The sequence below is a fragment of the Lactuca sativa genome, chromosome 4 (assembly GCF_002870075.4).
Source record: "Lactuca sativa cultivar Salinas chromosome 4, Lsat_Salinas_v11, whole genome shotgun sequence".
NCBI lineage: Eukaryota > Viridiplantae > Streptophyta > Magnoliopsida > Asterales > Asteraceae > Lactuca > Lactuca sativa.
In genome coordinates this window covers 146,390,262-146,402,960 of record NC_056626.2, presented here as the reverse complement: position 1 = coordinate 146,402,960, position 12,699 = coordinate 146,390,262, and the positions used below count along the sequence as shown (strand labels likewise).

Here is a 12,699-nt window from a genome sequence, read left to right as displayed (position 1 = left end):
TAAGTAATAACAAAGAATTGTTTGACTATCAAACCAAAACACTCGCACGTCTCATGTCAAACTCGCTATCCCCAAAATACATCACATATTGAAATTACCATCCACGCATAGAAATCAATTTTGACCAGAGTATAAGACTTTGATTCGAATCCCATTCATCCTATCCCAGCTTTGTTTGATGTTTACTCACAAGACTTCAATCTTTACATGTCGAAATTTCCAGTTGCACTTCAAACGATTACAAGCACACATCGAATACTTGATACATTACAAGTTGAAATTGATTTTGACATCAGTAAACCAAGATAGTTCGACCAACAAATCCATTCTACCCAACCAAACCAGTCAAAATTCGTTTGAACCCAATGACCAACTACAAATCAAATTCGACTCTACATATTGAAATCAACCCCTCTTGACTTCCAAAGCTCCATCGTTCGACATCAATATTGACCGCAAGGGGTTTCGATTTCCATATGGATTTCAAGATGCGAACATGAACCTATTCACAGTGTTCGACATCAAGAACCCTAACCCAGTCAAATTTCAAAATTAAACTCCAATTAAACACTATTTCGAAATCACACAACCCAAGTTCAACTTGTATCAACCAATGTCAACATTCAATTCATTGAAACGACAACAGTTTTGTAAGATTTTTTTTATCTTTATCCCCCTAGCCTAGAAGGAAAGATACTTCTTTTACTATGATGAAATTTTTTCGATTTTGATCACTTTATAGTTAGAGTTGATTGGTTGTGCCTACCCAATAATCTAGAATGATTCTCTATTCACTCGATTTTAGTTTTTTGGGTCATAATCATTATGTAGGAGAGATAGCTGAGTGGTTGAAGGCGTAGCATTGGAACTGCTATGTAGGCTTTTGCTTATCGAGGGTTTGAATCCCTCTCTTTCCGTACCTTCACCTAATTCATCGATCTTACTAACCACAATAGAGCAAATAGCAATGGATACGACTATTACAACAGTTAGACCTTTCTTTGATATGGATTCTCTATTCCTAATGGTTGTGTACACTTGATAATCTAATGTTGGCTTTTTTCAAGTTTGACTTTTCGATTTGTAAGGTCAACAAACACAAAATTGATGATTCTAACATCGATTTTCAGATCAAAAAGTGATTATTCAATTAATCTTCATCACCTTCAATTGTTCTTGGTCAAGTTCTTTAAAACCAAAATATTGATTGATGATTTCTCAACTTTAACTTGAACAAAATTGAATCGTAACCAAACCATATTATATTCAATCAATTCACAAATTAGAAACACGAAGCAAGAACAAATTGATCATCGGACTAGAACACATGAGTATGACAAGACCAAGACGTTTATCGATCATCTTCAAACAATGAATATTGATGAACAACTCGGAGTCATAAAATTCATAGGAAAACAATGATTTTGACCAAGGATAAATGATGAACTGTAACGAACTAAACGAATGGGCTGGATCAAACGTTACAATGAACAGTAAAGGATACGACTTATGGACTCAATACATTCATGAATAGTAAAAGATACGTAATATTGGATCATAGACGAAATGATTTTTGGACTTAAAACCAATCATGAACAGTAATAGATCTAACATGATTTTGGGCTAAATCTTGATTCAAATAAACAGTTGCAAGTTGAGAATTGAGTCAAACATAAGAAAATAGGATTGGAGTGGGCTTGATCAATGAAAATTTTATTGGATCATAACATATGGGTTTTTCAAAAAAATTAATCCAATGAGTCAAAATGATCAAAAATTCAATAACACAAGCACGAATCAAAGAGATTTTAAGAGATCATTGAGAGACTCACCATAAACGTTCCAATTGTGTCGAATGTAGCCAAACCGAGAATTCTTCAAAAAAATCATTTTGATCTTCGAAGACCTGCTCTGATACCAAATGTAGTGAATTATGAGCATTTGATTTGGCATGCAGAATTAAAAGAACACAAAGAACACGGTGATTTGGGTGCTAAAAGATGTATCTAATCATAGGAATGAGTACAAAAAGGGATCTAGATCTAGCTCTACATAAATATCCCACTCACTTGTCAGAATGAACTACATCTCTAAAGCACACTCTACAAGTGGTATGCAACCCACTATTTATAGAGGTTCTAACATATCTATCTATCTATCTATCTATCTATCTATCTATCTATCTATCTATCTATCTATCTATCTATCTATCTATCTATCATGTCACAAGGCATAAATCCCATATGCAAGTGGGTCTACAAGAATCAAACCATTACAAAGTCACTCCATGAATAACTATGCACCCCAACAAGATCCCTAGCCTACCACTAACATGCAATTCTATCATAAGCGTCATAAGCTAATAACAGTGTGGGTACGTGGGTTATATTTTTTTGCTTCGGGTGATCGTACACATCTCATTCTTCCTTGGTTACTTTTGAAAACCTTTACCGATCCTTAGTTTGAGTCTGGATTCACAAGAATGCTCATCCAATTCAATCAAACCAAGGATCTGATACCAACTTGTAACATTCCAAAAATCAAGGTAAAATTTTCATTTTCAAAACCAAACCAAAAACCATAAATTTTTGCAAAACATATTTCCCAAATGTAAAAATCATAGATTAGAGTATCCCAAAATCAAAACTCATAAAAATCTGAAGGATGTTCACGATCAAGCCTTCGCCTTGCCCTTGTCCTCTAAAGTACCTAAAACCATAACAATCAAATTGTAAGCCAAATCTTAGTGAGTTCCACAAATTACCACACATAACCAAACATATAAGAACATGCAAATATGAGCCTTTAGCATGACAGAACCACCTTGTAGGGCCTATATCCTATCTTGACCGCTCTTCAGGCCTTCGGTTTAACTGGACCGCCTCGTAGGGCCTTCAGCCTATCGGGACCTCCTCGGGTATCTTAGCTTTCAGAACAAAGCAGGACCGCGTCAACCCAACCACAATATGTCGACATATACAATAGATAAGCATAAACACATATGCAGAGAATACAAGTAATCATACAGATCTACCAATGTATCATATAACCAGCATAACATCATCCTATATACTAGGATACATAACCTAGTTGGCTAGCATTGGTGCCTTCGACCCATAAGTATAGCGAGGAAAACTCACCTCTCAGTCTGAAAGATAGCAGAAATGAATGCTACTCCAAATGCGAACTCTATTGGTCAACTATACAACAAACAGTGAACGAATCTCAAACTTGGTTAAATTCCTCATTAAAGTCAAGGTCAAAAAGTCGAAAGCTCAAAGGGAATAAACAAAAACTAGATACGCCTAGCGTACTGCCATACTCATTCACTAGGCTCTGTGTAGTCGCGATCTCTCCATACTAGGGGGCCTTTTCCCAGTACGCTCAGAGTACCACCTGGTACACCCAACGTACTCATCCTAAATCCACTTTTCCTCATTAAGTGATGGATCCATTAAGATCTCACATCCAAAGCTCCTATCTAGTCCCAAATACCATTCTAAGTCATAAAGTTTCCAACTTTATGACTTTCTATGGCTAGGCAGAGTCCAAAAACCAAAACTCTAACTTAATACAAAAACCAAAGCATCATAACTCTTGCATGGAGGGAAGAAAGGGGCCCAGATCACATTCATCAAGTTCCTAGCTTTATACCTTGAAATGATGCTTGAGGGTGAGATACTTTTGGATCTAAGTTGCGTTGAGCTTCCAAGATGATTCCACTTCCTTCTTCTTCCTTCAAGAGCACAAAAATACACTCTCAAGCTCAATAAGGCTCACGCAATGGGTTAGGGTTTGCAAGGGACGTTTTTGGGAGATAGAGGCTGATGGAGGAAAGGGTTTTGAGGGATAAGGATGTTTATATAGTGCTCAAACCCTAAAAAATTAGGGTTTGCACGCTAGCCATGTACACCCAATGTACGCATAAGTACGCTCAGCATACTCACATACACTTGTGATCCACTTTAATGAGTTACGACAAGCGTACGCCCCAAAGTACGCTTAGTGTAAGAGATAATTTTTCAACATAATTTATAGTTTGGGTCAAAAAGGAAAATATATGATGTCCGGGTGTTACACTAGAGAGAAGACGTGATTCTCTCCTATTGCGTGTGTAAGCAATAGATGGAAAGTCTAGAGACTCAAAATTGGACCGACTAGTTTTGTTAGCCATGACAGGAGAATCATGACCAAACCCAACAGATAAGGGCAGAGAGGACTCCCTAAAACCAAAGATAGTATCAGAACTATCCTGAGTAGAATCTGTTCTATTTAGGTTGAAAAGAGAATTAGCACCATCTAATCGATAATCCAGCATCTGACTACTATTAAAAGAACCATAATCAATTGATGACTCAGATTAAACAGGCTCGCTATAGGAAACATATCAACTCCACAAGATTTTTCACTAGACCTATCAAAAAACATTACTTTGCACTTTGAACGGAAAGACAAATTCATAAAATTTTACATCCCTGGAAATAAAAATAGAATTCGATTCAAGACATAAAACTTTATATCCTTTCATTTCCAAAGAATATCCTAAAAAAACACACTTCTCAGCTCTAGCAGAAAACTTATCATTATTTTTAAGTTTGTAGAAAAACATAAGCACCCAAACACGCGAAGGTTATCAAAATTGGGACACTTCTTATAAACCAATTCATAAGGAGATAAACCTTTTAAAGTAGATGAAGGATTTTTATTGATAAGAAACACTGAGATAAGAATGGCATCACCCTAGTATTTCAAAGGAACTCCTGCTTGAAAAATGAGAGATCTTGCAACATTTAAAATGTGTCTATGTTTTCTCTCCACAACATCATTTGTTGTGGAGTGTAAAAATAAGAAGTTTGATGAATAATCCCATTATTTTCATTAAAAGTTTTTACATAAAAAATTGAAAACTCGTTTCCATTGTCAGATCTTATAGCTTTAATGTTAACATGAAACTGATGTTTTAACATTTTAAAGAAAGTGACATAACTTTGATAGACTTCTTCTTTTGGATTTAAGAAGAAAAACCTAGGCAGCTCTATTGAAGTTGTTTATAGTCAAGAAAGTTTATATACACCTATCTACACGATATGGTTCCCACACATCTAGGTGAATAAGTTCGGTAACATGTTGACTACTAACAAAAGAATATCCAGTTTGTTTGGCTTTATGAAAAACATCATGATGAGGTAAAGAAACATTATTGAAATTAAGTTTCTTTTTAAGCACATTCAAGGCTTGATCAGCAGGATGACCACGGCTACTATGCCAAGTAAAGTTGGAGATACAACAAGAATTTTAAGTGATAGAGGACTTATTACCTGAAATGATGGGATCATGATAATAAAGTCCTCCGGATTGATTACCAGTCTCCATCGTCCCCTTGGACTATGATGATGGGTTTTGATACTTAAAATAAGAGAGCTTTTTCATAAAAACCGCAACGGAAGCTTTAAAAACTCACTAGTAATTTTCGAGTATATTTCAAAACAAAACCACCAATGATCCTTTTAAAGAGGTCATAATGATTTTAAAAACAACCATAGAGTGTTTTAGAATGACAACCTTTGGATCCTTTGAACCCACTTGGTTTTGGGTGTTGATGAAGATGATTAGAACAAGGCGCTTGAACTTCTCTACAAGTAATCCACCACCAAGAGTAAGGTACGAAGAAATTTTAGTTTTTTTGTATTACTTTGTTCTTTAAGCCTTTAAGTGCTTAACAAAATAAGCACTAAAGGAAGACACAAACTAAAGCACCAAATCAAGCAACTAACTTCAAAAGAGAGATAGATGATATGAGAAAAGAAAACTATGACTTTTGTGAGTTTTCTAAGCTAAAGAAGAAGTGTTTATTTCACGCAAGAGGCTTTCATTTATACTCCCATGCAAAGTAAGGTCCAACCAATATAATACTCTAAAGTATTATAAAGCATAAAGGCATGAGGGGACATGATAAGGAAGCTAGGAAAGGAACATCCCATACCCGTGGGATTTTCGGCCATAGTGCCTAAATAAGACAAAAATTGTGTTCTAGTTTCTTTAACCAAAAGCACCATCTAACTAGTTAATACATGGTTAGCCAAAGTGACCAAAAACATTTGTACTTGACTTAGTAATTATACTATATGATATAATAACTAGTTTGTTCTTTCTTTTATTATTATTTTCACAAAATAATAATTTTTCTCTAATTAAATACAAGAGTTGAATTTATTTATTAATAATCAAATACTTAATAAATATTCAATAAGTACCAAATTGATTAAGGTGTGACCCTATATGATCATATGTTATTAGCAATATCACTCAATAATTATTCTTGAGCATATAGATCCAACATGTGAATCTTGAATAAAGCAATTATGTTCATTAAAAATAACTTAACACTTACTATCTTTGCATAATTTATGAACAGATAAAAGATTTATAATAAAATCAGGAACAACAAACACATCAAATAAAGTGAGGGAATTTGAAAATTGCAAATTCTCAGTTTTATTAATTTGAGCAGAAGAACCATTTAGGTGATTGATCCTCAGATTCAATTTAGAAACATCGACATAATCAAGGAAAAGAGATTCATAGTTTATCATATGTTGACTAGCTCCTGACTCAACAATATGAAAACTTGAATTGAGAAAGGAATTCCATGAAATACCTTATTGACACCGATAGATGTTTCATCCAGTCCTTTCTTATTGTCACCAATGATTTTAAGAAACTTAGAATATTTCTCATTAGTAAGTAACAAAAATTAGAGACATTATCATTATCTCCAGACACAAAAGACTCAGAGTCATAACCAGTAGTAGAATTATCAGAAAAACTTTTATTCTGATTGTTAGATTTAGACCTTGGTTTATAATCCTTGGGATATACAATTAGTTTACAATATTTTTCTATAGAGTGACCATTGAGACCATAGTTCTTACACTGAGGAACTTGACCACTTAGACTTAGGTTTCTTTTCATCAACAAATTTTGACACAAATGCAGAAGACGGAGTTTTATTGTTAGAACTTACCAAATTTGAACCATGTTTTTTTTATTAGACTCTTCACCAGAAACTAAGGAGAAGGTAATCATAATAGAAGGAAGAGGTTTCATTAAGAAAATGTGACTTTTAACCTGATTATAAGACTTATCTAATCCACTCAAGAATTGTATTAACTTCATTAATTTTGAATGATTGTTAAAACTACTAGGAGCTTCATAATTATAATCAGTAAGCTTTGTTAAAATCAAATTCCTTCCAATAAGACTCAAGTTTATTAACGTAGTCAGATAAAAACAAACTACCCTGAGTAAATGAATTGATTTTCTGATGCACAATAGAAATGACAGACCTATCATCCTTATGATAGGCTTCAAACAATTCAGCCCATATTTTTAGAACACTTTCAGAACAAGCATGATTAGTATATATGTTTTCAGAGATAGACCCAAGGATCCAGGAATGGGTAACAACATTGGCGAGTTCCCATTTTGATAATGTAATAGGATCATTACTATGTTTTGAAATAGTTCCATTAGTAAAGCCAAGCTTATTGCGAGCTTTGAAGGCCCTAATCATGGAACTACGCCAAAACCTATAATTTTTAGTCCTTAACAATTTAAAGTTAATCACACTAGTAACAACATTATCAGAAGGGTGAACATAAAGAGGATCATCAATATTAATAACAGATACATTTTTGCTTCCACTAGATGATTTATCAGTTGGATCAACCATTATAACAATAAATAAAGCAAAAAAAAACACAATTAAAAGATAAAAGAACACTGAAAGCAGACACCTGCAATGACTTAAGTCCAGTAGAGCACCACGGTATGTTGGGGTCCACGACAGTCAATCACATAGCCAAGGAAAGCATAAAGAAAAACAAGTAAACAGATAGACCAAATCAACAGTTAAATGTTGTACTCAAGACAACAAGATCTCCCACGTCTACATCTAAAAAACAAGAGATAGAAGGGAATGAGAGACGCTCACAGTGGTCCTATTAACCACTTTTGAAGTGTCGTTTACTAAAAGAAAAGATCGGATCCCTTAATTCTGTTCCCTCTAGAGTTAATCGGTGATGAAGTCCGTTCTCTAGAGATTTATTTCAGAATATGACAGGGATTGATTGATCAAAGATGCAACACACTAATAGAAGAAACAAGGTCTCCAAAATATCTGCAAGAATAAATGTACTCGCAGTAACCAAGCTCTTAATAGAAAAGGAAAGAACCATATGTTTTGATTTAGGGAGATAAATAAGCAAACCCTAGATCGGAACTAGAAGCCCTAGATCTTCATAGTTTACGTCAAGGATTCAAAATTTTAAAATGAAAACCCTAAATTGACCCAGTCTGTGAAGAATACAAGGATAATCGAAGATATAAAAGCAAAAGGAACAAAAAACAAAGAACAAATTGTACCTTTCTGGATTAGATGAACGAACAAAGCACCATTGATGATCTAAGAAACAAATCGAAGCACAAAATCTCTGACACCATGTAAAAAGTATAGAAATGAAAGACTCCCAACATCAATGATTCTTATATCATTTAAGGACAAAGAATCACAAGGTTTTCATTTACTTACATATAGAATGTCACTACAAATCACCTACACTACTCTCTGAATATATCACTCAATCTATCCTAAAAGATTATCAAGAAAATCAACAATACAATATGAAAACCCTAATCTGAAGATGATCATCTATCAACGAAGAAACGAGAGAGAGAGAGAGAGAGAGAGAGAGAGAGAGAGAGAGAGAGTTGTGAGCTGTGAGAGAATGAAAAAGACTAAATGAACGAATTAACACCACAACTGCACACTTTAATATACCAGGTCAAGAGAGATTCGAAGACCCATGTGTAAACCTGAACAAGATACGCTTTGACCCTCAACGATTAAAATAATTCCACTTGCATACAAAAGAAATACAACAAAAACAAAAAAAAAAATACCCAAAGACAAATATAATCGACAAAATGTTAGTTTGCATAAAATGATTTTCTAATTTGAACAATTATACATATAAACTTGTTAAGCAGTCGCTCTACCACCATCTCACTGAGATATGATTGTTGACATCTATCTCTGATTTATCTCATTCGAATGGGATTATGGTGACTTTTTTTTAGAAAGATGGAAATAGATTAAAAAAATACACTAGCAAAAAGCTATACAAAATTACAAAATAGTTATAGTTCTCCTTAAAGAAAAGAACTAGCATAGTCTAATATAACTAATGTTCTTGAAAAACAAACCCCCAAAACATCATGGATTATAAAACTCTTTATAATGAAAATAGTTATGATACTATAAATTGAAGAATACAAAAACCACCACCCACAACAAATATTCCCAATTGACGATGGGCTTCATTTCAACATAACAAACCCCAAAACATCATAGATTATAATACTCTATAATGAAAATATTTATGTTACTATAAATTGAAGAATACAAAAAGTAACACCAACAACAAATCTTCCCAATTGATGAGGGGCTTCATTCGATGACTCGCTTTTATGAGGAACACGATCATTGGTTCCACCTCCGCTTCCCCTTCCTCCTTTTTGTCCCTTTGCTAACATCACCGCATCTTGTTCTAAGAGTTCTCTGTTGCCATTCAACTTCAATATCCCTAAACCTGTATAGAAATCATATGATCTTTATACGATAATATATTATCAATATGCTTAAAATAAACGAGTATTACCTTGAGATTCTTGCACTAGAGTCCTTAGACTTTTTGAATGTGCAATCCTAATGTTTTCAAGAGCCAATCTTGCTGGGATTTGGGCTAAACAAAGAATCATGAGTAACCAACAAAAAATTTTAAGCTTTCTTTTCTCCATTCCCATTGGTTGTGTGCACTCTGCACCTACAAGTAAATGCATATATAAGCATGAGTTCGATTCTATTCCAAAATATATGTTTTCTTAGAAAGAAAAAATGGATATTTTTGGAAATCAGAAGTCATCTTGAGGGTTCAATTGGTTTCCTTTTTCTTGTGGTTGTGGGCTATCTATTGATTCTTATTCCTCTCCTTTTGTGGTTTATCAACAAGCTAGGAAGTTCAGGGTTACATGAAAATATGTTGGACCATTTGGAGATTTTCTTTTTTGTTTGCTTGTTTGTTTTAATATCACGTCTTTGTCTTTGTCTTTGTGTGAACGATAGAAATTGAAATTTAATAAATATTATGATTATGATAGAGATATTTGTTTTATCAAATGAAACGGAATGAACAGAGAATCATTTCCGATTATAAAACAATATAAAATTTTATTCTCTTGCTAATTCTAGTTCTATATTATTTCATTTCACCCAACAATTCACAAAGTTGGCTTCAAAGAATAAATTTAATGTAGTATTTTGGAATCGTAACAAGCATAACATTTAATATAGAAGCAACTTAAGAGAATAAGATACCCATTTTCTTCAACAGTAAACATGAAGCTATGTTTTGTTTTAGTAAGATCTTTATAATTTCTCAACCATAGATTCCCGTTTTACACAATGCCAAATTAATATCATAATTTATTTATGTGACACAGTAACCCTAAATTTGGGCTTCAAATTGGTGTTGAGAAATAGCATTTAAAACCAAATAAATGTCATGAGTTCTCTGATGCAAATCATCACCTGACACAAACTCATGACAAACACCATTCAATTCGATTAAACTGCATCCAGCATTCTTCTTCACTCTCCTTGAATCCCTCAACCTCCTTATCTTCGTTAAATCATCCCAACGTTTTGCATTTGCATAAATATCAGCCATTGTTGAATAAACTCCACCATCTTCAGGACTAATCTCCATAATACACTCAGCAGCTTTCTCTGCAACTTCAACGTTTCCATGGAGTTTACACCCTCCAAGCAAACTCCCCCAAACAAAAACATCACCCGACATTGGCATACTCTCTATCATCTCCATCGCTTCTTTTATCAAACCACCTCTTCCAAGTAAATCCGCCATGGATCCGTAATGTTTCAGCTCTTTAGGAACTCCATAGACGACCTCCATCTCTGCAAACAGTGTTCTTGCTTCATCGATTAAACCAGCATGACTACACCCCAACAGAACACCAAGAAATGTCACCCCATCTGGTTTGACTCTGTTCTTCACCATTTTCGAGAAAAAGTTCAGTAACATTTTGCCATGACTGTTTATAGCTAACCCAACAAGCATTGCATTCCAGGTGAACAGGTTCTTGTCAGATGTTGCTTCAAATATCTCCATGGCTATCTCTATGCAACCACATTTGGAGTAGAAATCCACCAATGAGGTACACAAGAATGAATCTATTTGAATCTTACTACGTTTGATATGATCATGAACTTCTTTACCTTTTTCTAATTTCCCTAATCGTGAACAGGAGGAGAGAACAGAAACCAATGATGTGTTGTCGGGATGGATCCCTAGAACAAGCATTTGATCGTATAGATCTAAGCACTCGTTGTAGTGTTTCGTTTGTGTATAACCAGACAACATTGTACCCCATGTTGCTGAATCCCTAGTTGGCATTTCTTCAAACACTTGACGAGCACGTTTAGTTTCCCCAGCCTTCACCAACCCATCAAGGATTACATTGTAAGATACAACATCTTTGTGAGCACTTTCGTCGAACACCTTGTACGCATCATCGATAAGACCACAGTGACAATATACGTGAATAAGATTGTTGCAGACGAATACATCGGACGTGAACCCGAACTTTAACGATTGAGACTGGATAGTTTTTGCAAGGGAAAGTTCACGGAGTTGTGCGCAAGCTTTTAGAACGAAAGGAAAGGTGTGAGCGTCCGGACGAACACATCGCCGCCGCATTCTGATAAAGAAGAAAACCGCATTTTCAGGTAAAGAGAGGAGAGTATGGGAACGAATGATGGTGTTCCAACAAAAAATCGAAGGGTTGCTGATGAGGTTGAATATAGAAAGGGGGTAGTGGATTGAAATGGGATGATGACGATGCGGCGGCTGTGGAGGAGAAGAGATGACGGAGTTGAAGGTATGGAGGATGGTGGCGTGTAGGTAGGAGGCGGATGAAGGGTGGAGAGAAAGAAGTCCTCTGGTGATTATTTGGGAAAGGATTTGGTGGATTTCTTTGATCGATTTGCATTGATTTTTGAGACTGCATATTAGATCTGCTGACTGTTTGCAATAAATCATCGGTTTTCAGTCTCATCTTAGAGCTCAGAGGTGATTAAGAGGATGTTTGGGAAAGTACTTTTGGTACAAGGACTTTTTTGAAAGCTTTTGATAAAAGGACTTGTTTGGGATATCTTTTATACTTTTGGTAAAGTACTTTTGGTAAAAGGAATTTTTTGAAACCTTTTGGATATCTTTTATACTTTTGGTAAAGTACTTTTGGTAAAATGACTTTTTTGAAACCTTTTGGTAAAAGCACTTTTGGAAAAGGTGTGTTTGGTATGTAAAAATGAAAAGTCTCAAAAAAAAAAAAATGTGTGTCTTTTGTCTAGCCTTTATTTTCTTTTTGGCCAAAAGTTAAAATGAGAAGGACTTTTCAATTTGCCAAACAATTTTTAGGGTTTTTTACTTTTTGAAAAAGAAAAAATCAAAATTTTGTTTAAAAATATATCCCAAACACCCTCCAAGTATTTGATGTTTGCAGTTCTCAGTTAGAATTGGCGGAGAAAGATTGGATTTTGGAAGAACGTGCTGGAGAACC

General features: G+C 34.6%; 1 protein-coding gene across 2 annotated transcripts; it reads right to left on the bottom strand.

Moving 5' to 3' along the window:
- Positions 1–9,292: 9,292 nt before the first annotated feature.
- On the bottom strand, positions 9,293–12,251 carry LOC111892286 (pentatricopeptide repeat-containing protein At5g61800). 2 transcript variants are annotated; one of them, XM_023888361.3, is made up of 3 exons: positions 10,649–12,251; positions 9,720–9,884; positions 9,293–9,650 (listed from the first exon to the last, which is right to left on the bottom strand). In XM_023888361.3, the coding sequence occupies exons 1-3, from the start codon at positions 12,177–12,179 to the stop codon at positions 9,439–9,441; spliced, it is 1,908 nt and encodes a 635-aa protein (XP_023744129.2). In that variant the 5' UTR covers positions 12,180–12,251; the 3' UTR covers positions 9,293–9,438. The 2 variants fall into 2 exon arrangements, with proteins under 2 accessions (XP_023744129.2, XP_042757111.1); XM_042901177.1 differs by having other exon boundaries at positions 9,414–9,670.
- Positions 12,252–12,699: the final 448 nt, after the last annotated feature.

Excerpts from the sequence above, each read along its gene's own strand:
- LOC111892286 (XM_023888361.3), bottom strand. The coding sequence starts at position 12,179 with ATGATTTATTGCAAACAGTCAGCAGATCTAATATGCAGTCTCAAAAAT. Across the intron at positions 9,885-10,648 it reads TTGTCATGAGTTTGTGTCAG|GTGCAGAGTGCACACAACCA; the intron begins GTGATGATTTGC and ends ATTTACTTGTAG. Across the intron at positions 9,651-9,719 it reads TCTAGTGCAAGAATCTCAAG|GTTTAGGGATATTGAAGTTG; the intron begins GTAATACTCGTT and ends ATTTCTATACAG.